We start from the raw sequence: 25,151 nt of genomic DNA on the forward strand, positions 1-25,151 counted from the left end.
ACTTTCGCCTATATCTTATTTAGATGAGACTCTGGGCTTTGTACTTTTGAGTTGATGCTGGAATGATTTAAGACTTTTGGGGGCTATTAGATGAAATGCATGTATCTTGTGAGAAAGACATGAATTTGGGGGCCCAAGGGAACAAAAAGGCTATGGTTTGAATGTGTCCTCAAAAAAGCATGTGTGGGCTGAGCACCGTTGCTTACACCTGTAATCTCAACATTTTGGGAGGCCAAGGTAGGAGGATTGCTTTAGCCCAGGGGTTCAAGACCGGCCTGAGTAACATGGTGAGACTCTGTCTCTACCAAAAAAAAAAATCATAAGAAAAATTTAGCTGGGCATGGTGGTGTACACCTGTAGTCCCAGCTAGTGGGGAGGCTGAGGTGAGAGGATCAGTTGAGTGTGGGAGATTGAGGTTGCAGTGAACCATGATAGTACCACTGTACTGCAGCCTGGGTAACAGAGTGAGACCCTCTCTCAAAAATAAATTAATTAATTAAAAGCATTTGTTAGAAACTTAATTTCCAATCTAATAGTGTTGAAAGGTAGAACCTAATAGAAGATGTTTAGGCTATAAGGGCTCCACCACTTATAAGTGGATTAAGGTTGATTACAAAGGGGCTTCAGGCTGCAAGTTCAATCTCTTGCCCCCCTTTTTTTTTTTTTTTTTTTTTGGAGATGGAGTCTAGCTCTGTCACCCCCAGGCTGGAGTGCAATGGCACAATCTTGGCTCACTGAAACTTCCACCTCCCAGGCTCAAGCAATTCTCCTGCCTCAGCCTCTGGAGTAGCTGGGATTACAGGTGCATACCACCACACCCGGCTAATTTTTGTATTTTAGTAGAGACAGGGTTTCACCAGGTTGCCCAGGCTGGTCTTGAACTCCTGACCTCAGGTGATCTGCCTGCCTCGGCCTCCCAAAGTGCTGGGATTACAGACGTGAGCCACCGTGCCCAGCCTTCTTGCCTTTTCTTTGCCCTTTTGTCAAAAAAGAGTGCAGCAAAAAAGGTCCCTGTCAAATGTCAGCCCTTTGATCTTGGACTTCTCAGCCTTCTGAACTGTGAGCCAATAAATTTCTGTTCATTATAAATTACCCTGTTTCAGATAATCTGTTATAGCAGCACAAAATCAAGTGAAAAACTTGGTGAATAACCCTATTAATGTCTTATTGAATTCAGTTTACTAGTGTTTTGTTGAGGATTTTTGCATGTATGTTCACCAGAGATTTTGGCCTATAATTGTCTTTTTTTGTAATGTCCTTGACTGGCTTTGATTTCAGTAAAGTTGCAGGATACAAAATTAACATATTAAAATTAGTATCATTGCTATACACTAACAACAAACTATTCACAAAAGAAATCAAGAAAACAATCCTATTTGTGATAGCATTAATGAAAAACTTAGAAATACATTTAACCAAGAATACAATTAACCAAATACATTCAGTGTATGAGAGATCCATACACTGAATACTATAAAACATTGATGAGATAAATTTAAGAGAAAAACAAATGAAAATATATACAGTATTCATGGATTGGAGGAATTAACATTGTTAAAATGTCCATATTACCCCAGTGATCTAAAGATTCAATGCAATCCCTGTCAAAAGTGAAATGACCTTTTCCCAGAAATAGAAAAGAACAACCCTAAAGTTTGTATAGGAAAACAAAAGACCTCAAATAGTCAAAGCAATTTTTAGGAAAACAAAGCTGGAGGCATCACAATACCTGACTTGAAAATGTACCAAAAAGCTGTAATAATCAAAACAGCCCATACTGTCATAAAAGCAGACATATAGACCAAAGAAATAGAAAACAGAGCCCACACATTTACAGTCAACTGATTTTCAGCAAAGCTGTCAAGGACATACAATAAGGAAAGGACATTCTCTTCAATATGTTGGGAAAATTAGATATCAACACCCAGAAGAATGAAATTAGACCCTGAATCTTGTCCCAAGTACACAAGTCAAATCATAATGGGTTAATGTCTTAAATATAAGATCTGAAACTATAAAACCACTAAGGGAAAACAGAGGGAAAGAGCTTCTTAACATTGGATTTGGCAATAATTTTTTGGATACAACCCCAAAAACACATGCAACAAAAGCAATATTAGACTAATTGGATTGTACCAAACTAATGAGCTTCTGCACACCAAAGGCAACAATCAACAGAGTGAAGAGACTATCTATGGGATGGGGAGAAAATATTTGCAAACCATACATCTGATAAGGGGCCAATATCCAAAATATTTAAGAAACTCAAACAACTCAATAGCAAGAAAACAACCAGTTTAAAAAATGGGTAGGAACCTGAATAGATATTTCTCAAAAAAGACATGTGAATGGCCAACAGGTATATGAAAAGATGTTCAACATCACTAATAATCAATCAGGGAAATGCAAATGAAAGCCACAATGAGATATCATCTCACTAGAATAGTCTTTATCAAAAAAATAAAAGATAACAAGTGTTAACAAAAATGTGGAGAAAAGGGAACCCTAGTACACTGTTGGTGGGAATGTTAATTAGCATAATTATTTTGGAAAACAGTATGGAGGTTCCCCCCAAAATTAAAAATAAAACTATTGTATGATTCAACAATTATCTTTCTCAGTATGTAACCAAAGGAAATGAAGAGATATTCCCTCCTCCATGTTCATTTCAGTATTATTCATAATAGTAAAGATATGGAGTCAACCTAAGTGTTTATCAACTGATAAATGGATAAAGAAAATGTGATATATATACATAGCATGATACTATTCAGCCTTATGAAAAGAAAGATATCTTGCCTTCCACATGGCAGTCTTGCAACAACATGGATGAATGTGGAAGACATCATCCTAAGTGAAATAAACCAGGCACAGAAAGACAAAAGACAAACTGAATGATCTCACTTTTATGTGAAATCAAGAGTAGAATGGAGGTTACCAGGGACTAGGGTGGGTGATAGTGAGGTGGAAAATGGAGAAATATTGGTTAAAGGATAAAAAGCTTAGTTAGATAGGAGGAATAAGTTCTGGAGATCCACTGTGAAGCATGGAGGCAATAGTGAATAATAATGTATTGTATGTATATTTGAAGACTGCTAAGAACATAGATTTTTAAATGTTCTCACCACAAAAAAAGATAAGTATGTGAGGTGATGGATATGTTAAATCATTCTACAGTGTGTATGTGTGTGTACATATATCAAAGCATCACATACCCCATAAATATATAGAATCATTTGTTAATTAAAAATAACTTTAAAATGACAAAAACAAAGATGTTTTCACATGTACAAAGGCTGAAAAAAATCAAAGACCAGCATATCTGTGTTATAAGAAAAATTAAAGGAAGTCCTTCAGGCACAAGGAAAGTTTTATCAGATAGAAATATATTTATTTCTACCCAAAGGAATGAAGATACCAGAAATGACAACTGTGTGGGCAAATACAAGTATAAGAAAACTTTCTCATTACATAAATATCTTAGATGATAAACAAAGAAACAAAAATAACGTAGTGTATGTATATATTTGTGTATATATATATATACACATATATATTGCACTAACATGTATGATAACAGCACAAAGCTTAGAGGGAAGAAATAGTATGGCAGTTTTATACTATATATAAAAGGGTACAATAATATTTGAAGCTAGACTCAAATAAGTTAAAAAGAAATACTATAAATCCAGAGGTAATAGCTAAAATCACAAAATAGAATTACAGCTAATTAGCTAATAAACTAGATATAAAGGAACCATAAAAATAATCAAAAGATGGCAAAAAAGAGAAAAAAATGGAACAAAGAACAATTACCAAATAGAAAACAAATATCAAGAAAGTAGGTTTAAATCCAACCATATCAATAATCCCATCAAGTGAAAATTGTCTAATTATCTCAAAAGACAAACATTTTTGAAGTAGATTAAAAAAATAATTGAATACTTGACTATATGCTCTCTGTAAGAAACACACTACCATAGAAAACTACAAAAAAAGTTAAAAATGGATGAAAAAATATACTATGCCAATATTAATTTCAAAAAAAAAAACTGGAGTGCTTATTTTAATATAAAACAATGTAGATTCCATAGAAAAGCCACATCCAGGGATAAAAAGGTCATTTAAAAATGATAAAGTGTTCATTTTACTAAGAGAACATAATAATCTTAAATATTTATGCAACTAATGACAGAGCTTCAAAATACAGACAGCCTCTGACTTACAAATTTTCAACTTTACAATGTGCAAAAGGGATACACATTCAGTATGCTTTTTGACTTATGAAGTTGTGCACAGATAAACACACTGTAAGTTCAAACAGTGGGTGTATCCAGACATAACCACATTGTCTGTACTTAAAAGCAAAAACTGATAGAATTACAAGAAGAAATAGACAAATCCACAATTACAGCTAGGGATCTGAACACTTCTCACTCAATAATAGCACAAATAGATAGACATCAGTAAGGATATAGAAGATATGGAGAGCACTATCAACCAAGTTGAACCAATTGATATGTATAGGTCATTTTACCAAAGAACAGCAAAACACACCATATTCCCTTCATAGAGCATATTATAGGCCATAAACAAATACTCAATAAATTTGTAAGAATTGAGTCACACAACTGTTTTCTCTGACCACCATGAAATTAGAAGTTAATAAAAAGATATATGAACAATTCCAGAATATTGGAAAAGTAAATAACAGACTTATACATAACCTACACATCAAAGAAGAAATCAAAAGGAAAATTATACACTTACAAATGAATAAAAAGAAAAGGACAAAATATCAGATTTAGTGGTATGCCGCTAGAATAGAATTTGGAGGAAACTTTTAGGACTAAATATTTATATTGGGAAAGAATAAGGGTCTGAAATCAATGAACTCAACATTAACCTTAAGAATCCAGAAAAAGAATGTAGAAAAAGGACAAATTAAAGTCCTTCAGGCACAAGGAAACAGAAGAAATAAAACAAAAAATCAATTATAAGGAAAAACAGGGAAAAATCTGAAACCAAAAATGAGTTATTTGAGATCCATCTAAGTGATAAACCTGTAGTCAGACTGATCAGTATAAGGGGAGAAAAGACAGAATTTATCAATATTGGAATGCAAGAGATGACATTAGTACACATTCTATAAATATTAAAGATACTAGAATATTGTGATGACTTTATTCCAATAAATACAATAAATTAAATTAAAAATGCATTGAAATATACAAACTACTAAAGCTCACTCAAGAAGAAATAGATAACCTGAATAGCCCTTTATCTATTAAAAAACTGTATTTCAAACATACACAAAGAAAATGACAGACTTAGATAGTTCCCTTGTACAATTCCAGCAATAGTAAGGGAAGAAATAATACCAATTCTACACAAACATCCAGAAAATTGAAAAGAAAAGAATATGTCCCAAAGACATTGTATGAAAACTACAGACCAATATTCATCATAAATATAAATACAAATTTTTAACAAATATATATTTATACATATTTAAATATATAATGTTTAAAAAGGATAATACATTGTGATGAAGTGGCATTAACCCCAGGAATGCGAGATTGCTTTAACATTTGAAAATCAATCAATGTAATTCATATTAACGAATCCAGAGAGAATAACCATATGGTCATATGAATTGATGGAAAAAAAAAGTTGACAAAATCCAACAGCCATTTCTGATAAAAATTCTCAACAAACTAGGAATACAGTGGAACATCATCTTGATAAGAGGATATGTGAAAAACCTACAGCTAACATCATTCTGAATGTTTTCCCCTAACATCTGGAACAAGGCAAGGGTATTCTCATCAACATTTTTTATTTCTATTTTACTGGAGGTTTTAGCCAGTACAAATTGGCAAGGAAGATAAATACAAACCATATAGATTGAAATGGAAGAAATAAAACTGTATTTATTTGTAGAAGACAAAAATCACCTACAGAGAACAAGTGATAGACTTTCAATTATAACTGAGGTTTGCAAGGTTGGAGAATACAAGATCAATATGAGAATAAATTGTATTTCAATACATTAGCAATAAATCATTGAAAATTGAAATTAAAATGCCATTTACAATAGCACAAAAAACAGGGATAAATCTGATGTAAAGTGCACAAGACATACAATGAAAAGATAAAACTTTGCTAAGAGAGATTTTGAAATATGGAAATCAGTGGAAGAACTCTATGTTAATGGATTGAAAAACTCAAGGTTGCTAAATGTCAGTTCTGTATAAATTGATCTATAGATTCATTGTAATCCCACCGAGCCCACACCCACCCGGAACTGGCCCTGGCCCACAAGCACCGTGCGCAGCCCCGGTCCCCACCCACGCCTCTCCCTCCACACCTCCCCGCAAGCTGAGGGAGCCGGCTCCGGCCTTGGCCAGCCCAGAAAGGGGCTCCCACGGTGCAGTGGCAGGCTGAAGGGCTCCTCAAGTGCCCCCAAAGTGGGAGCCCAGGCAGAGGAGGCGCCGAGAGTGATCGAGGGCTGTGAGGACTGCCAGCACACTTTCACCTCTCAATGCTATCCCTCCCCCAGTCCCCCCGCCCCAACAGGCCCCAGTGTGTGATGCCACCCCCTTCTCCTCATGTCCATGTGTTCTCATTGTTCAACTCCCACTTATGAGCGAGGACATGTGGTGTTTTGTTTTCTGTTCTTGTGTTAGTTTGCTGAGATTGATGGTTTCCAGCTTCATCCATGTCCCTGCAAAGAACACGAACTCATCCTTTTTTATGGCTGCGTAGTGTTCCATGGTGTATATGTGCCACATTTTCTTTATCCAGTCTATCATTGATGGGCATTTGGGTTGGTTCCAAGTCTTTGCTATTGTGAATAGTGCCACAGTAAACACACGTGTGCATGTGTCTTTATAGTAGAATGATTTATAACTCTCTGGGTATATACCCAGTAATGGGATTGTTGGGTCAGATGGTATTTCTGGTTCTAGTTCCTTGAGGTATCGCCACACTGTCTTCCACAGTGGTTGAACTAATTTACACTCCCACCAATAGTGTAAAAGCTTTCCTATTTCTCCACATCCTCTCCAGTACCTGTTGTTTCCTGACTTTTTAATGATCGCCATTCTAACTGGCGTGAGATGGTATTTCCTCGTGGCTTTGATTTGCATTTCTCTAATGACCGGTGATGATGAGCTTTTTTTCGTATGTTTGTTGGCTGCATAAATGTCTTCTTTTGAGAAATGTCTGCTCAGATCCTTCACTTACTTTTTGATGGGGGTTTTTCTTGTAAATTTGTTTAAGCTCTTTGTAGATTCTGGATATTAGCGCTTTGTCAGATGGATAGATTGCAAAAATTTTCCTCCATTCTGTAGGTTGCATCTTCACTCTGATGATAGTTTCTTTTGCTGTGCAGAAGCTCTTTAGTTTAATTAGATCCCAATTGTCAATTTTGGCTTTTGTTGCCATGGCTTTTGGTGTTTTGTTCACGAAGTAATTGCCCATGCTTATGTTCTGAATGGTATTGCATAGGTTTTCTTCTAGAGTTTTTATGGTTTTAGGTCTTATGTTTAAGTCGTTAATCCATCTTGAGTTAATTTTTGTATAAGGTATAAGGAAGGGATCCAGTTTCACCTTTCTACATGTGGCTACCCAGTTTTCCCAACATCATTTATTACACAGGAAATCCTTTCCTCATTGCTTGTTTTTGTCAGGTTTGTCAAAGATCAGATGGTTGTAGTTGTGTGGTGTTATTTCTGAGGCCTCTGTTCTGTTCCATTGGTCTATATACCTGTTTTGGTACCAGTACCATGCTTTTTGTTACTGTAGCCTTGTAGTATAGTTTGAAGTCAGGTAGCATGATGCTTTCAGTTTTGTTCTTTTTGCTTAGGATTGTCTTGGCTATGCGGGGTCTTTTTTGGTTCCATATGAAATTTAAAGCAGTTTTTTCCAATTCTGTAAGAAAGTCAATGGTAGCATGAAGGGGATAGCATTGAATCTATAAATTACTTTGGGCAGTATGGCCATTTTCACCATATTGATTCTTCCTATCCATGAGCATGGAATGTTTTCCCATTTGTTTGTGTCCTCTCTTATTTCCTTGAGCAGTGTTTTGTAGTTCTCCTTGAAAAGGTCCTTCACATCCCTTGTAAGTTGTATTCCTCGGTATTTTATTCTCTTTGTGGTAATTGTGAATGGGAGTTCACTTGTGATTTGGCTGTTATTGGTGTATAGGAATGCTTGTGATTTTTGCACACTGATTTTGTATCCTGAGACTTTGCTGAAGTTGCTTATCAGCTTAAGGAGATTTTGGGCTGAGATGACAGGGTTTTCTAAATATACAATCATATCATCTGCAAACAGAGACAATTTGACTTCCTCTTTTCCTGATTGAATATCCTTAATTTATTTTCTTGCCTGATTGCCCTGGCCAGAACTTCCAACACTATGTTGAATAGGAGTGGTGAGAGAGGGCATCCTTGTCTTGTGCCGGTTTTCAAAGGGAATGCTTCCAGTTTTTGCCCATTTGGTATGATATTGGCTGTGGGATAGTCATAAATAGCTCTTATTATTTTGAGATATGTTCCATCAATACCTAATTTTATTGAGAGTTTTTAGCATGAAGGGCTGTTGAATTTAGTTGAAGGCCTTTTCTGTATCTATTGAGATAATCATGTGGTTTTTGTCATTGGCTCTGTTTGTGATGGATTACGTTTATTGATTTGCATATGTTGAACCAGCCTTGCATCCCAGGGACGAAGCCGACTTGATCATGGTGGATAGGCTTTTTGAGGTGCTGCTGGATTCAGTTTGCCAGTATCTTATTGAGGGTTTTTGCATTGATGTTCATCAGGGATATTGGCCTGAAATTCTTTTTGTTGTCTCTCTGCCAGGTTTTGGTACCACGATGATGCTGGCCTCGTAAAATGAGTTAGGGAGAATTCCCTCTTTTTCTATTGTTTGGAATAGTTTCAGAAGGAATGGTACCAGCTCCTCTCTGTACCTCTGGTAGAATTTCAGCTGTGAATCTGTCCCTTCCTGGACTTTTTTTGGTTGGTAGGCTATCAATTACCGCCTCAATTTCAGAACTTGTTATTGGTCTATTCAGGGATTCGACTTCTTCTTGGTTTAGTCTTGGGAGGGAGTGTATGTCCAGGAATTTATCCATTTCTTCTAGATTTTCTAGTTTATTTGCGTAGAGGCGTTTATTCTCTGATGGTAGTTTGCATTTCTGTGGGATCGGTGGTGATATCCCCTTTATCATTTTTTATTGCGTCTATTTGATTCTTCTCTTTTCTTCATTAGTCTGGCTAGCGGTCTATTTTGTTGATCTTCTGAAAACATCAGCTCCTGGATTCACTGATTTTTTGAAGGGTTTTTCATGTCTCTATCTCCTTCAGTTTTGCTTAGTTCTTTCTTATCTTCTGCTAGCTTTTGAATTTGTTTGTTCTTGCTCCTCTAGTTATTTTAGGTGTGATATTAGGTATCAATTTTAGATCTTTCTGCTTTCTCCTGTGTGCATTTAGTGCTATAAATTTCCCTCTATACACTGCTTTAAATGTGTCCAGAGAATGATACCAGAGAATCTGGTATGTTGTGTCTTTGTTCTCATTGGTTTCAAGGAGCATCTTTATTTCTGCCTCAATTTCGTTATTCACCCAGTAGTCATTCTGGAGCAGGTTTTTCAGTTTCCATGTGGTTGTGCGGTTCTGAGTGAGTTTCTTAATCCTGAGTTCTAATTTGATTGCACTGACAGCACCTTACTTGTAACAGCAGAAAATGGAGTAAAGAGCCAAACATCCATCAACTGGTGAACTGGTATATCCAACAGCATACTGCCTTGTAAGAAAAGAGCATTAACTACTGATGCACACGCACAGATGAGTGTCAAAATAGCCTTCAGTGAGAGCAAACTTTGACTCCATTTATAGAAAATCCTTGAAAAGTCTGCAGTGACAAAGATCAGTGATTGCCTGGGAGTTGACAGGAGGGACCCTCTACCTTAGGTTTTTGTTGAGACAAAAGGCAAAGCCCTTAAACATCTTTGGGGCCCAACTGATAGCATCCGAGGCCCACCCTTGGATCTTTGGAGGGCCTAGTCCGAATTCAACCTCTTAGGATTTCCCCACATTCGTAATTGAAACTGAAACATAACTAACTTTGGAATTAGGAATAAAGACATCCTTGTTCTGGGCTCTTGTTATTAGCACAAATGTTTGACTGCAGCCAAGATGGCATCTTATTCTATACAATTTAAATCCTTCTAGCTTTTTGAGGGGGATGGGGTGCTATTTAATCCATAGTTCAGCTGGTTTAGTGATAGACAAATTAGCACATCAGTATTTATCAGTGTCTTTTATGGTCTTCCTGTATTGAATCATCTCGAGATGTTTATCTCAAGACCCAACCCCACAACTACTGAATTAAGCTATTGAGTGGGAAAAACCGGGATCAGGGTACTGCCCAAAAATCTCACAAGCTCCCCAGAAAAACCATCACAAAAATCCATTCAATGCCTTCACACAAACAAATGCAGTCTACTGCAGCTTCCTAATTCAGTTGTTTCCAGGATTACAATGTTTATAAAAGGTATACATTAAGCTTACAACAATTTTATTGAGCAAAATTTATTTTTATATGTACATACAAAAGAGACATATTCTTTGACATATAAAAAATACAGAAATATTTACATGTATACAAAAATATTAAAACAGATTTCAGAAATAAGGAAAACAAGCAAGTTTTTACAAAGGATACTTTCTTGGGAAATACACACAATGAAAAAAAGCTTTAGAAAGGTGACAACACATTTAATAGACTCCAGAAGTTGATATTTCTGTTGGTATCAATTGAGTAAGAGGAATATAAAATGTCTGAAATGTTAACAGATGGAAAACCAGACTTATATTTAAGACTGTCTAGGTAAAATTGCATGGGTTTCCTTTACCATAAAATTCAATCAATTTTTTTTACCCTCAGTATCACTATCTACTTTTCCTTTTTTCTTAAAATATTTAAATTGTTTGATTTGTATTGAGAATTTTAAACTTTTTCTCATTAAATTGTAAAAATATTTTAAGAGGTTGTCTATCCTCTTTATCTTCTGGGGGGAAAAAAACCTCAGGATACTATACTGATTTCAACATAAAATTGAATATCACAATACAATTTTTTTTTAAGTTAAAACCTAACATTTTCTAACTAACATTCATGATCAGTAACAATTGATTTAATAAGAGATCACAATCTTCGTAAATTCTTTTTGCTTTTCTTTGTACCAGGCAGGGGACCTATTTTACAACTGGCTTTGAGGAGCTTGCCATCTGAACAGTCTTTAGTAGTATGATAATTACAGAGACACTTCGTACAATAATCAAATCCACAGCCTTCTCGTTTGCAGGTTGCCCGTTGTAAATAGCAATCATATTTTGCAGGTGAATTACAGCGAATACAGGCTTTGAGGCTTTCGTTCTTTTTCAATGTCTTGGCAACCTAAAAAGAAAAAAAAAACCCATTAACAAATTTCAGCAAGAATTACATGTACTTTAGTTAATAAAACCAAGGACACCCTTGCACCTTCCCCAATTCATGTATGAAATATCACTGTCACACATACGATAACTACTGCCATAACTATTGCCCTTTATCTATGCAGTATCTGACAGATGCTCAATAAATGCTTTTTGAATAAATCTGTATGTTGCATTAGTCATTATGGCATAAAATTTAAGACTAGTTTTATTATGTAGGATTTATATTTACTGATCAACATGAATCAGAAAATATTCTATAATTTTGGTAAGTTATCTAAATTAAGCTTGCAAAGTTATCTACATTTGAGTAGAACTTTTAGCACACATCATTCACTGATCTGAAGGTATAATATAAGGCCTTCAAGTTCAGAAAGCTTGCCTTTTTCCACTTAACTCTCTTCCTCGGTTCTTAAAGGCAGAAAATGCAAAATGTAGTACTGAGTAATTTTATAAGAAATCTAGGTTTTTCATTATTTCCTCAGTGTTTCTAAATTAGAACTCAAAATCACTGAACTTTCAAACAATGCCAAGCAGTACCTAATATTCATAGAAATACATTTCTACGTACTTTCCTAATTTCATGTTTCTTTTGTTTTCCACATTGAGAGCGAAATGAAGAGGACACTAATGAAATCCCTAATAGTTCTAATTATACTATAATTAAATTTAAATGATCATCAATATCAGGTTTCTTAATGTCAGAGAATAAATTAGTTATTATCTACAGCCAAGTTACATTTTGACCTTGAAAGTTCTTTTACATTTCTTACTCTAAATCTCTTATGTTTTAAGATTTATGATTAGACAAAAAATTACCTCAGAGAATTCATTGTGTCGACTATAAGTAGAACCTTTCTGATCACCTTGATTGGATAACTTGGTTTGAGCATCTTTTTTGAGAGAAGTCTGGGCTGCTGATTTCTGAACAGAAGCCAGTGGGGTTCTGAACATAACATATTCTCTGGTTGAAGCATGAGGTGAAAATTTATTGTTGTTTTCCTAATTTAAAAAAAAGTTTCAATACAATTTAGAAATTATTTCCTGTATCCTCAATGAGACATTTTTATGTTTGTACATATAAGAAATGACAAACAAGATTAGGTAAGAGACTTATCCCTACATGCAATTTACCTGCACGTACTTAAACAAAGCAAAACCTAAATACTCACACATATCAAGCCTAACTTATAGACAGAAACTGTGAACCAAATACTATGGGAAATCACTTTAGATGCAGTCTATATGGTACTTAATACCTAAAAAGTGAAACAGCTTTTCCAAATTTTCCAGATGTTATAAAATACACATACACACAACTGGCAACTAAGATTGACTAAATGGTCAACTCTATCTGAGAAGTAAGTAATTTTCCCTTTGTTACTTTAGACATTCTATTTCTAGGAAGAATCCAAGAAATAAATGATTGAGTTGAGATTTCTTTATTTTTGAATGTGGTTTCTAAGTTCCAGTATAAGGCTGAAATACTTTATGACTGTAAAGAAGGGTTTCCAGATTACCTCTTTTCTTTTCTATTTCTAGAAGAGCAGTAACAGTGCATTTTTAACTAAAAACATCATCTGCAAACACTTACGGTAACTCTTTGTATTGCTTTACTGTACAACTGGAATGCCCCCTTATCATCTTCTAGGATCTTCTTCCAAGTTGTGCTCACTTTAGACACACTGGAAAAGTAAATCACCATAAATGAAATAATTAAAGCATCACAAAGAGCTAAGATGAATACAGTAGAAAAACATCAGCAGTGCAAAAAGATATTTTATATTACTAGTGCCTCTCAAACCTGACCACATTACAACTGCCTGGCGGTTTTAACTGGTCTAAAATGAAGCTCAGGGCTCTGTATTTTTAAAAAGCTCCCTCCTCATTAAGTAATTCTAAGTGCATTGAGGCTTAAGAACCACTGCTTTGTACAGTATTTTTTCACAATATCTGCAAACATCAAATAGTAGCCCCCACTGTATATATGATACCATGTTAGCTATCTGGTAAAAGTAATAGACAAATTTCAAAGTACTCTAGGCACACTGCTATTAGCAATCAACTTTAGAAACTCACTATGTTAACAGAAAAAGTAGAATCTGTGGTACTGATTTGACTGTCCCTCAAGAAGCTATTTAGGCTCATGCCTGTAATCCCAGCACTTTGGGAGGCCGAAGCGGGCAGATCACGAGGTCAAGATATCGAGATACCCTCCTGGCCAACATGGTGAAACCCCGTGTCTACTAAAAATACAAAAATTCGCTGGGCGTGGTGGCACACGCCTGTAGTCCCAGCTACTCAGGAGGCAGAAGAATCACTTGAGCCCGGGAGGCAGAGGTTGCAGTGAGCCGAGATCGTGCCACTGCACTCCAACCTGATGACAGGGCGAGACTCCGTCCCCAAAAAAAATTAAAAAAAAGAAGCTGTTTTTATCTGTTTTGCTTTAGCTCTGTTTCATAAAGACCAGTGTAAACTCACACTTGCAAAGAGTACCTCTAGATAATTTTTCAAAAAGCCAAAAAAAAAAAACAACCCCAGTTAAGTCCTATCTAATTCTAGCCTGCATAATCACCTTAATTCTCAAAGTTATCTGACTAAGTGATTTTCCTTGGTAGATTGAGAAAGAAATGGTGGTTAGCACCAGGTTTCTAAGAAATTGTCATAAACAGAGCCTGGGAGGCGGAGGTTGCAGTAAGCCAAGATTGCACCATTGCACTCCAGCCTGGGTGACTGGAGTGAAACCCTGTCTCAAAAAAAAAAAAAAAAGTCACAAATCTCTATTTGTGGATCTTTAGAAATTTCAAAACTAAAAGGAACAAAGATCCTAATCCAACAGAAATAGTTTTGTAATAGCATGAATATAAAATTTGAAATGACTAGGTTAAATGCATAAAATTCAAGTTTTCTTTCATCTTAGTGGCACAGAGGTAGCAAAACACCAGCAAGTCATTACCGCAATTAAACAACATTGTAAGGTTATCTACAACAGGTTGAGCATCTCTAATCCAAAAATCTGAAAACTTTTGAATGCTGACATGATGCTCAAAGGAAATGCACATTGGAGCACTTGCGGATTTTGGATTAGGGATGTTCAACTGTTTAACCTGTAGGGTATAATACAAATATTCCAAAATTTGAAAAACATCTGAAATCCTTCTGGTACTAAGCATTTCAGATGAGGGACACTCAACCTGTACAACAGCCTTTGCCTGAGCTGGTGGTACTGAGCCACTAACAGCAACGTTCAGTGTATTATGCTAGTATGTATATTCAAAACAGTACTTACTTGATTAAGTCCATGTCACTGAGTTGTGCTAAAATAGTTGCTAAGACATGTCTGAGTCCCCTTCGAAAGAGTTCGCTGAGAATATCTACACATTCTAGGCCCATTTTTCTGCCAATTATATTCTGCAGTCTAAAATTTCCTCTGGCTATAATTTCCTTCAGCATCTCCCGATCTACTTTAGGATTTCGTTTTGCATTCTTTTTTAATGTTGAACAAACCACTTTTTCAAAATGAAGAACTGGCAGCAAGTTTTTGTTGGGATATTGGTCTGGGCTTTGTATTTGTAGCAGGCAGGATTGTAGACTGTCACCGAAATTCTCCTCCAGGAGGCTACCTTCTTCATGTTCACTGAGGCCACTTTGTTGAGAAAATGAGGAATAGCCACTGTCTTCATAAAGTCTACTGGTCTCTAGTGCTTCTATTTCATTTGTACTATTAAGTGTCTGTTGCACATGTTGATTTTCCTTGTTATGCAAGGGCTTGCTTTCAGTTTCAAGTTCTACAATCCTAGGGCTCACAATCGGTGACCCAATACATGACAGCCTTTCATAGTCTTTAATGCAGTCTTTACAGGAACCTTCCAAATATGCAGGGGTGTAGGAAACTAGTCTTCCAATGTCATCAGGTTTTACCAGTTTAAGTCCGGAATGAACATGGTTACAATTAAAATCACACTTCATTTTGACAGAAAGGGTAGAACTTTCTTCTTTACAACCTATAAAAAGAACATAACATTTACATCTTAACGGCAAAATTTCCACACATCCCTACTTCTTAAATTGGGATATACAAAGATTACTTTGCAATCTCTCAGCATTAGGTATTGTCTACATGTACTTGCTTACATAGCTGTGATGTTATTCAAGTTTAATTATTGATATGACAATAATATGTGAAAATATTACTTAAATCTTATAAGTATATACTTATTATATTATTCTTGAGAAGGCACTTCAGAACAGACTGCTTTTGGATCTGCCTGGCTGTAACATCTGACTGTTGTCTATAACTGATTGAGTAAAAAATAGTGGAAAAAGGGGCTATATAATAAACATCTGTGTTTATGGAACAAATGAAGAAATGTGATGTATCAAAAGAGTAGGCGCTACGGTCAAAGTTATCCTTAAAGTAACCACAAATACTTTTAGATTCAGTGTTTATTCCTTGGACTTGAAATGACATTACGGTTCTCTTTGACGTAAGCACAACCCAAGCCACTGACAGCAAAAGTGGTTAAGATTAGTACAGGAGGACAACGTATAAGGGTGGGAATAATCTTGATAAAAATAATAAAAATTTTGTGTATTATTTCACTATTAGCAATGATTGCAAGCCTTAAAATAACTATTCAAGAAATCTATAGGTAGCTTGGAGAAAAGAACTAATAACACATTTAAACATCTATAAATTAAAGTCTACCTGAATTCCTACAGCTCTTATCTCCAGTTTTATTCTGATGGGTGCTCCTAGTGACCTTCTAATATATTCAAAGCGTTTGTCTACCTTACTGGATAGTAAACTCGAGTACAGGGACATCTCCCTGTACCTTGTCTAATATGTGCTGGAAACTGCTCTTTAATCACTGAACAAAGACATTCCACGACTAATTTACCAAAGAACCGTAAGTATGAATAGTTCTGCTATCAATCAAAAGTAAGTGTTGGTAAATAAGAATGACACTCTAATCAATTAACCAGATTTAAGAATATGAGTGATAGGGCAGCAGGTGTAAATTACTGTTCAATTGCTTTAAATAACTTAAGATAAACTTGCTATTAATGATAAATAGAAAAAAGGGAAAGACTTGTTCAGGGTTTTATTACCACCCTGCTCCAACCCCCAGGATCTAAGAAATCAGTTAAGACACAATGGAGCAGGCAGCATCTTAAGATAGCTTTAAAGCAAGATTTCACCATCCCTGTGCTACAGACATTTTGCAGTGAATACCTCTTTGTTCTCAGGGGCTGTCCTGTGCATTGTAGGATGTTAAGCAGCCTTTACCCATTAGACACCAGTGGCAGCCCCCACTCCCAAGATGCAATGTCTCCAGTTACCAGTTATTGCCAAATACTGGGCAGGGAAAAAGGCCAGATGCAAAATTTCCTCTATTCTTCAGTTGAGAACCACAACTCTAAAAAATGATTAGGATTTTGTCAGACAACAGTGGCCTGGGAAGGGCATTCACAATTTGAGCAACGGCACAATGCTGGGAAGGAATATGGTAGATGGGTTCAGAAAACTGTTTAGCATTGTTGAACGCAGAGAGTAAGAGTAGGCAAACAATGGGGACATGAGCTAAGAAAGCCTGAATCTTAAATGCCAGGTAAAAATGTGCCCCATCTACCATCCCCACACAAGCCAATCATATATAGCTAACAATTTATCCTGTAAGTAAATGTATATAGCATCAGTATGTTTAGTCTGCACTAAATATTGGTAATGCGTTCATATAAAACTTAACCATTTTTTACATAGAGCAAAACTTTTTAACTCAAAGTAGAAATGGATACCTTCATAGCAAGTAACTTGTAGAGAGAAACTGCTTGTAAATTCCCAATGTTAATACAGTGAAAGACACATAGTATGTGCTCCAGGATCCTACTAAACCTAAAATTAAGGGTTCAGCTGCATAAAAAGCAAAGAATATACAAATTCTAGCTCCCTAATTAACCCTAAACCTAGAACAAATGATTCTGAGTGGTTTAGTTTTATTCAGAGGAAAAGTAAAAAATGCCAAGAGATTGCCTCTATTTTTGCCTCAAACCAACTAAAGAATTAGGTTTGATTTATATATGACCACAATTTACATGAGAGGATAAAAAAGCAGAAGCCACTTATGAAGGGCACACTGCTTTGTTTAGCTGCCTAAACCAAAAAGGCCTGAAAATACTTCAGGAATTCAAAGTCATTCTCTTTCTGCTGTCTTTAGAACAGTTACTGGGAGGTTGTCCTATAGAACCTCTTTCATTCAACACTGTTCTTTGAATATGGACAGTTCCTTAAAATTAGAGCTAATAATGATGCAAATCCTTTATATTTGTTTAGAAGTTTGCAATTTCCAATGCTTACAAACCTTTTGAGGTAGGATGGGGAATTGTTATTTTTACAATTGAGCACACTGAAGTGTAGCTTAGTTTGCCCAATACAGGCAGTTAATTAAATGAGCCAGATTTCTCTTCCTCATTATAATGAGGTGCTCTGGAAAAACAGATCTTACAAATAACATTCATACTGTTTATAAAAATGATAGAAAAGTCAGAATTTATGGTGCAAGCGCACTTAAGGTACTAAAGAAGAAAATGTGTACGTTTCTTTTCTCATGTGAGCTGGCCCTTTTCCAGTCCTTGGTAACAATGACCTTTCCATCCCAGGGGCTTTGTACATCAAGCCTTTCCCTGCTTAGAATATCTTTTCCGCTTCCTTTGCTTATTTAGCTTCTAATCCATTACTCATGGAGAGCTTCATTTTTTTGGGGCGGGGGGGCGGGGGACTTCTCAGACCTCATCAAACTCTACTCTAAAGCACTACCAAATTGAAATTTTAAAAAGTACTTTAATTTCCTTAAAGGCCAGACATAACTGTTACTGCTTATGACAAAATCCAAGCAAATGGCAGTGCCTGACACAATGAAGACATATGATATAAAAATGTGTTTCCCATTTTTTTTTGTTAGCTAATACCAACATTAGAATCTGTACTCTTCCTCACGAAATTAGCACTTAAGGAGTTAAAATGACTACCACATTCCTCTTGCAACAACAGTATTTTCACATGAATAATTAGATTTAGTATTTAGGTAAGGTGCAGTGGCTCATGCCTATAATCCCAACACTTTGGGAGGCTTAGGTTGGGGGACTGCTTGAGCTCAGGAGTTCAGACCAGTCTGGGCAACATAAAGAGACTCCATCTCTACAACAATTAAAAAAAGAAACTAGCTGGGCATGGTGGCATGTGCCTTTGGTCCCAACTACTAGGGAGGCTGAGGCGGGAGAATTGCTTGAGCCCGGGAGGTTGAGGCTGCAGGGAGTTGTGATCATACCACTGCATTCCAGCCTGGAAGACAGAGGGAAACCCTGTCTTTAAAAAAAAGGAAAAAGAAAAAAAAAGGTTTAGTATTTTAAAAGAATTTTAATAAACTTATTTGAATTCACAGAAAAGCTGCAAGGATAGTGCAGAATTCCTGTACACCCATTGCTTAACTTATATTACTAACAGTAATGCATGTCACAACAAATTAACCAATATTGTTGCATTATTAACTAAAATCCCTATTTTATGTGGACTGCTGTAGTTTCTACCTAAAATCTTTTTTCTGTTCCAGGGTCTTATCCAGGATACATTACATTTAGTCATATCTCCTTAGGCTCCTCTTGACTATGACAATTTCCTTGTTTATAATTACCTTGACAACTCTGAGAAATACTGGTTATTTTGTAGCCTGTTCCACAATTAGGATTTGTCAAGTTTTTCTCAGCCTTAGTCTGGGGCTGTGGGTTTTTAGACCAGAGGTAAGGTGCTATGATTTGAACTGTTGTTAGCCTTGATTACTTGGCTGAGGTACTATTTCTGAGCTTGCTCCAAATGTAAAGTTACTCCTTTTTGTTCTTTTTCCATTTGAAACTTTTTGGAAGGAAGTCACTATGTACACCTCACACTTAAAGGAGTGGGGAGTAAATTTATAAATCATTTGGAATTCTTCTGTACAGCAGATTTGTCCATTAATCTCCTATTTATTCATACTACCAATCATTTATATCAGTATAAACTCATAGACTTTGGGTTATAATCCAATACTATTTATTGTATTGCTCAAATTGTTCCAGCTTTTGCTATTGTGAGCTCTTGCAGTTGACATTGGTGTCCATTTCACATACTTAAATCATTTTGTGTTTTGAACATCCCTTACTTTCTGGGACTACAAGATGCTCTAAGCGCATCTTATAATTTCCGTTTCAGCCCTAGAATCAGTAATTTCTCCAAGCACTGTGGTTTCCTTTTTTTTGGAAAAAGGTATTAAATGAGAGTGAAATCTGGATGTTGGTTGTAGATTTAATTTTAAAATATGATATTAATGTATTTTTCATTTCCATAACAATACTGCAGAAGAAATAGAATAGCATCATATTTTATAAAAATGGAAGCTGAAGCAACTGTTTGCAAAAGGTTAAATCCATTCCTTTTAACTAGCTAAGTGTTTTCCAATGACCAGGCCAAATTTGGGAAATATGTGAAGTATTCATATAATTGATTTATTATCCAGAAAGACAGAAAATATTATATGGCTTCATAACCTCTTGAATGAAACAGATGAGGGCTAAGAGTTCAGTTGAACCATTTCACTTATTTATCCAACATCCATTCAGTGACAGGGTAGGGAGAGAGAAAGATATTAATTAGGGATGATCTTTCAGCAAAGCTGACATTCTGAGATCTGAACACCTTATGGAAATCTGGTGGAGGAGTTCCAGATGGTGGGAGACACAGGAAGCAAGGAAAAATGTGAGTGTTCAAGGAAGAGAAATATCTGTAGGGCTGAGTTGGAGGAGGTTATTGAAAATTATAGTTGAAGAGGTAGAATGATCTGCACATTTGTGGGGTAGGCTGGGTCAAAAGTGGAGAAATTTGGTTTACATTTTTAAAAGATCATTGGCAATTGTGGAGAATGAATTGCAGGAAGGTAAAGTAGAAGCAGAGAGAATAGTTAGAAGTGTTTATCACAGAAGTAGAGTGTGGGAAACCCAGACTAGAAGGATTGTAGCGGAAATGAAAATAACTGCATAGACTCAAGGTCTGTTATTTAGAAGGGTAAAGTTAACTTGCTGCTAATCTACTAGATCTGGATATGAAGAAAAGGAGAGTGAAAAAACACCCTGGGGTTTAAGTCTTGAGTATCGAAGGTATACAGTGCTATTTTGAGTATGGAAAACTGAAGAAGTTAACTCTTAAAACCTCAGTTTCCTCATCCATAAAATGGGAGTAAGACAATGAAACAAGGACTAAATGCAAGGCAAAGTCCCTATCACAAGGGTCTAGTCAATACAATCTATTTTTAATCACATAAGCCAAATCCCTTCATATTCCTTACATTGCCAATCATTAACATTTAAAAGTAGTAAAACACATTTCACAAAGAAGTATATATTTCAGAGTAACACATACTTTTCCATTAGAATGTATAGATTTAAGAATCAGATCCAAGTTTGAATGAAAATCCTTGCTTAGCCTTTTGACTAGCTTTGTGAACTTGGAATGTCCTATTCCTATTTTTCCCCCAAGTGCAGACACTAATAAGACTCATACATGGCATTGTTTAAACTTCTCATTTACCAACTCCCAGCCCAGTCATATAGAGAAAAGTAAATTTTACAATGTTTGATCTTACATTTAACTTTTCAATATAGACCTGATCCTCCATATCAAATATCATAAATAAGGCTGCAGTCCTTAAAAATCTTTGTAACTCTTCTGTTAAATAATTAAGTTCCAGTCTCTAATACCTACAGATAACGACCATGTGGTCAACGTTAGGCATGGCTATTCCTTAAGAATTTAAGAGGCCCAATGCTTGTGACCATAAAGTAATCTTTAAGAGAAAATTTTACAAAAGCCTCCGTTGAAAACTACTTGGAAGTAACATATATGTATTTTTAATTTCATCTCCTCAAACCTGTAAACTGGGGAAAAAATTCCAACAGGCAGTCATTTCTTTCTGAGGAGCAAGGTAGTAAAGACAATTGGAGTTATCAAAAAAGAAAAAAAAAAAACCCTCATAAGGCCATCAAGCTTCAGAATTTCGATGGTAGACTGACGATCCAGGATCTTCTAGAAATATATTTAATCTATTAAAATTAAAATTAAGTATTTTTTTCTAGAGTTCTTTTTTAATAATAGAGTCATTACAAAATAGTACAATGCCGAATTGCTAAATTTTTTCATTTTGGGTTATTTCTCAGGTAAAAATAAGTGTATATAGATTTTATTTAGAGGTAGCAACAAAGAGGATAAAAATAAGCATTTGAGAGCCTTCCATTCTCTGCAAGCTTTGAAATAAAGGACTGTCTAATTCTTCATGAGTTATCGGGAAAAAGTCACCAATTCTTCGATTCTTACAGAATCATCTTAATACTATGGACAAATTCAAGGTTCGTAGTAAAAATTGCTTTTTTTAAAGTCTTCCCTTTCCACTCCAGGCCCTGAGACTGGGTTAACGGGCAAAGGGAGAAAAAAATGGGAAAAAGTAACGTTTTTGTTTGGATGTCCCAGTTGAGTTTCGTCCAATGAGTTGGGGGGGGTCTCTTCATTTGGCGGGAGTGGGGAGGGAGACCCTGGAACTCCTGAGGGATCGGTGGGGCTGCCCCTCAGGGCGCGGGACACGCGGAGGAGGCGGGAGATAACCGCGAGCGCGATCTCCCGCGCCCGCCAGCAAGGCTGGGACCGCGAAAAATCGGGGAAACTGCCTTTGGCTGTGAGGGTGCGGGGCAGATGTAGAAAAGGGGTGCAGGGGGAGAAGGTGAGGCACCTGGCCAGGCCCTGGGGGCTGCTCGCTCGCAGCCCTGTCACCGCCGGGGGCCCCGGGGTGGGGGAGGGGAGGGGCATTTGGCGCCTATTCAAGCAGGGTGGGGTAGGTGGGTCTTCCGAGGAGGAAAAAGGGCGCCCTGGGATGCCACGACCCGCACCTCCCGGGGCTGGAGTCCACGGTCGGCGTGGGTGGCGGGACCCCGCGGCCCGCCATCCCGCCCCTGCACATCTGACTCATCTGGCTTCCCCCCGACACCCAGCCGCCCTCCTCCCGGACCCAGGAACCGCTGCCGCCGCCCGAGGCCCGGCGTGTGGCGTGGCCGCGCGTCCAGGCTCCGAGGGACGTCGGGTCAGGGTCTCAGGCTGCGCCCCTCCCCGTGCACCCCTCCTGGCGTGCGCGCCCCCCTCGCGACCGCTCCCCTCACTCACTATCCGAGGGTCGAGGGCGCCCGGCGGCTGTCACTGCGCTGGGGCTGGCGCTGCAGGAGCAGCGGGGTGGCCGTAGGGCGCAGCTGCAGGGGCGCCGGCTCATGCCAGCCGACGTGGAGTCCGCCTCAGGTGGAGGAACCGCTCCGGGGGCAGCTGAGCAACCTGCCTGCTTCACAGACCTGTATCTCTTAAAAGGCGCCAGCTGGTACTTTTAAAATCTTTGAATTTGGTGCCTAAATCCGCGCGGTCCAATGAGACGCGTCGCTTGCATGCGCGCACCAATAGAAGGGCAGTGGGTGGGGGCGCCCTCGTCCGCGCCCAATTGGAGGCTGCCGAGGCGGGGCCGAGCCGCGAAGCCCAGCCCCCTTCCAGCTTACCGGCTCCCCACGTCCGGAAAGATGCTACGGCCGGGGGCGGGACCTCCGAGCACGGGGAGGCCGCGGCCCGGCCACACGTGTGGAGGGTCTATCACGCATGCGTGCGCCCGCCAAGATTCCTTCCGCCGTCTTCTGGACCGGCCTCCTGCAAGTCCTAATCTCATCCCAAATTCAGCGCTGGCTTCCATCTGGAGCTCTTTGATGGGTACAAATGGTAGCCGACTTTCTTCGATCATCTCTCGAACGGGAGTTGGGTGAGCGGCAACTCGGCTCGTCCGGGAATCCAGACTTTCCGGAAGACGGACCCTCCCCCCAGTCCAGCTTAGCCCGCCTCTCTAGGATTTACGCGCGCGCTCCGCTCTCCCTCCTAACTCGACCCTCCTCTTGACCCACGCCTCTGCGCAGGCGCCTTGGCGGGCTGTGGCTGCGGAGTTGGCGGGTCGGCGCCTGCGCACTGGAGTCCCCCGCGATTTTTCCCTCGGGGGTGGGCGAGGGGGCTGTGCCGCCTTTCCTGCGCCGGGCTGACAGCGGCTGTAGCAGGAGACCTGCGGCCGCATCTCCCAGGGCCTTCCGGCGGGGCCGAGGGTAGGACCGAGGCACTTCTTCCTTGCAAGCGCGTTTATTTGTATTTTCAACCACACTTCAGACGCTATTGGTTTATGGGAACGTTAAGTTTACTGAGTGTGCAGCTACGCTCTCCTGGGTTTTTGTTCCTTTCCTTAAAGGGCCAGGCGTAGGAGACAGTAGTCCTGCTCCCAAAAAAAGAATAAATATAAGTGCCCGCCCTCTTGGGCTGGACCCCCGTGGCCAAGGGAGTTTTTAGTGATGGCTGGCATGGACGTCAGTATGAAAGTGTACCGGAGTATTAGTGATGCTTAACTTTTCACAATTTGAATATGCACTTAAGTAGGGCAGTGCATTCCCTGAACTCAGCTTTATGGCTACAGCCCAGTGAAGCAACGGGATGTGAACTCCAAAACGGCGAATCCTCCTTTGCTGTTTCCCTCTGGTGCCTTTCTGCAGCCTCGGAGTGAGTTCTTGGCTGTAGTCAGTGTTCAGTACCGTTAGTGACGAGTCCGGTGGGGCGCGGCCAGGATTAGGATGAATCATACAAGTGCTGGGTGGATCCTGTCTTTACCTAAAATTTTGATAATTAGTTGTGGGGCGCGGCCAGGATTAGGATGAATCATACAAGTGCTGGGTGGATCCTGTTTTTACCTAAAATTTTGATAATTAGTTCATCATGGGTTTTTTGCCTTTTTCATTTGTAAAAATGTTAAAATAGTGTCACTCTTGATGACTTAAATTTTTTTCATCCCCGTAAACGCACCTGAGGCCTGTGCTTCCTTGCCTCACCCTAACCTGGCCCTGGGGCTAGATCCTGGAGATTCAGGGTTGAAAAGACAAAGTCCTGTCCTTTAGGGAGTTTACAGAGACCAATGGGAAAGAAGTCGACAGTGAACAATTTCAGAACACGAAAGAGGATATGAAAGAATGTAATCGGGGGTAGAGAATGCAGATTAGTATAGGTTAAGGATTTTGGATGGTCAGGACGCTTTCTGAGGCTTTGAACCCAGATGCGTTGAACTGGCAATGCAGGGCTGCATAATAAGCAGAGGGAATAATAAGCAGAGGGAATGCCTGACTACAACTTAGTGAACAAGAAAGAGAGGAGATGAGGTTAGAGAGGTAGGCAGAAGCCAGATCCTGTGGGACCTTGTAGTTTTTCCATGCAGAGTTTAGACTTTCTTCTGATTGCAGTGGTTAGCTGTTGGAAGGATTTTGGCAAGGTAGTTATTTGTTGATAGAATATTGAAATTATAATAGCTTTTTTATGTAAAAAAAAGAATGTAAATGTTAGCCTTTCGTTCTCACAATAGGTTAGCATTATTTTCAGTGTACAATGGTCGTGCTTCTCAGTGTGAGTTAATTCTCACTGTGGCTACCAAAACCACACAGCTAGCAAGCGGAGATTCTAGTGCCCGTCTGCAGGATTCAAAAAGTCCATGTCCTTTCCTCTTATGC

At 38.3% G+C, this 25,151-nt stretch overlaps 1 protein-coding gene across 1 annotated transcript; it reads right to left on the reverse strand.

The window, feature by feature from the left end:
- Positions 1–10,591: 10,591 nt before the first annotated feature.
- Positions 10,592–23,747, reverse strand: FBXO5 (F-box protein 5). The gene is made up of 5 exons (XM_003811491.6): positions 22,750–23,747; positions 14,803–15,517; positions 13,108–13,198; positions 12,333–12,515; positions 10,592–11,475 (listed from the first exon to the last, which is right to left on the reverse strand). The coding sequence occupies exons 1-5, from the start codon at positions 22,850–22,852 to the stop codon at positions 11,224–11,226; spliced, it is 1,344 nt and encodes a 447-aa protein (XP_003811539.1). The 5' UTR covers positions 22,853–23,747; the 3' UTR covers positions 10,592–11,223.
- Positions 23,748–25,151: the final 1,404 nt, after the last annotated feature.

This window comes from Pan paniscus, chromosome 5 (assembly GCF_029289425.2).
Source record: "Pan paniscus chromosome 5, NHGRI_mPanPan1-v2.0_pri, whole genome shotgun sequence".
In the NCBI taxonomy this organism is placed as follows: Eukaryota; Metazoa; Chordata; class Mammalia; order Primates; family Hominidae; genus Pan; species Pan paniscus.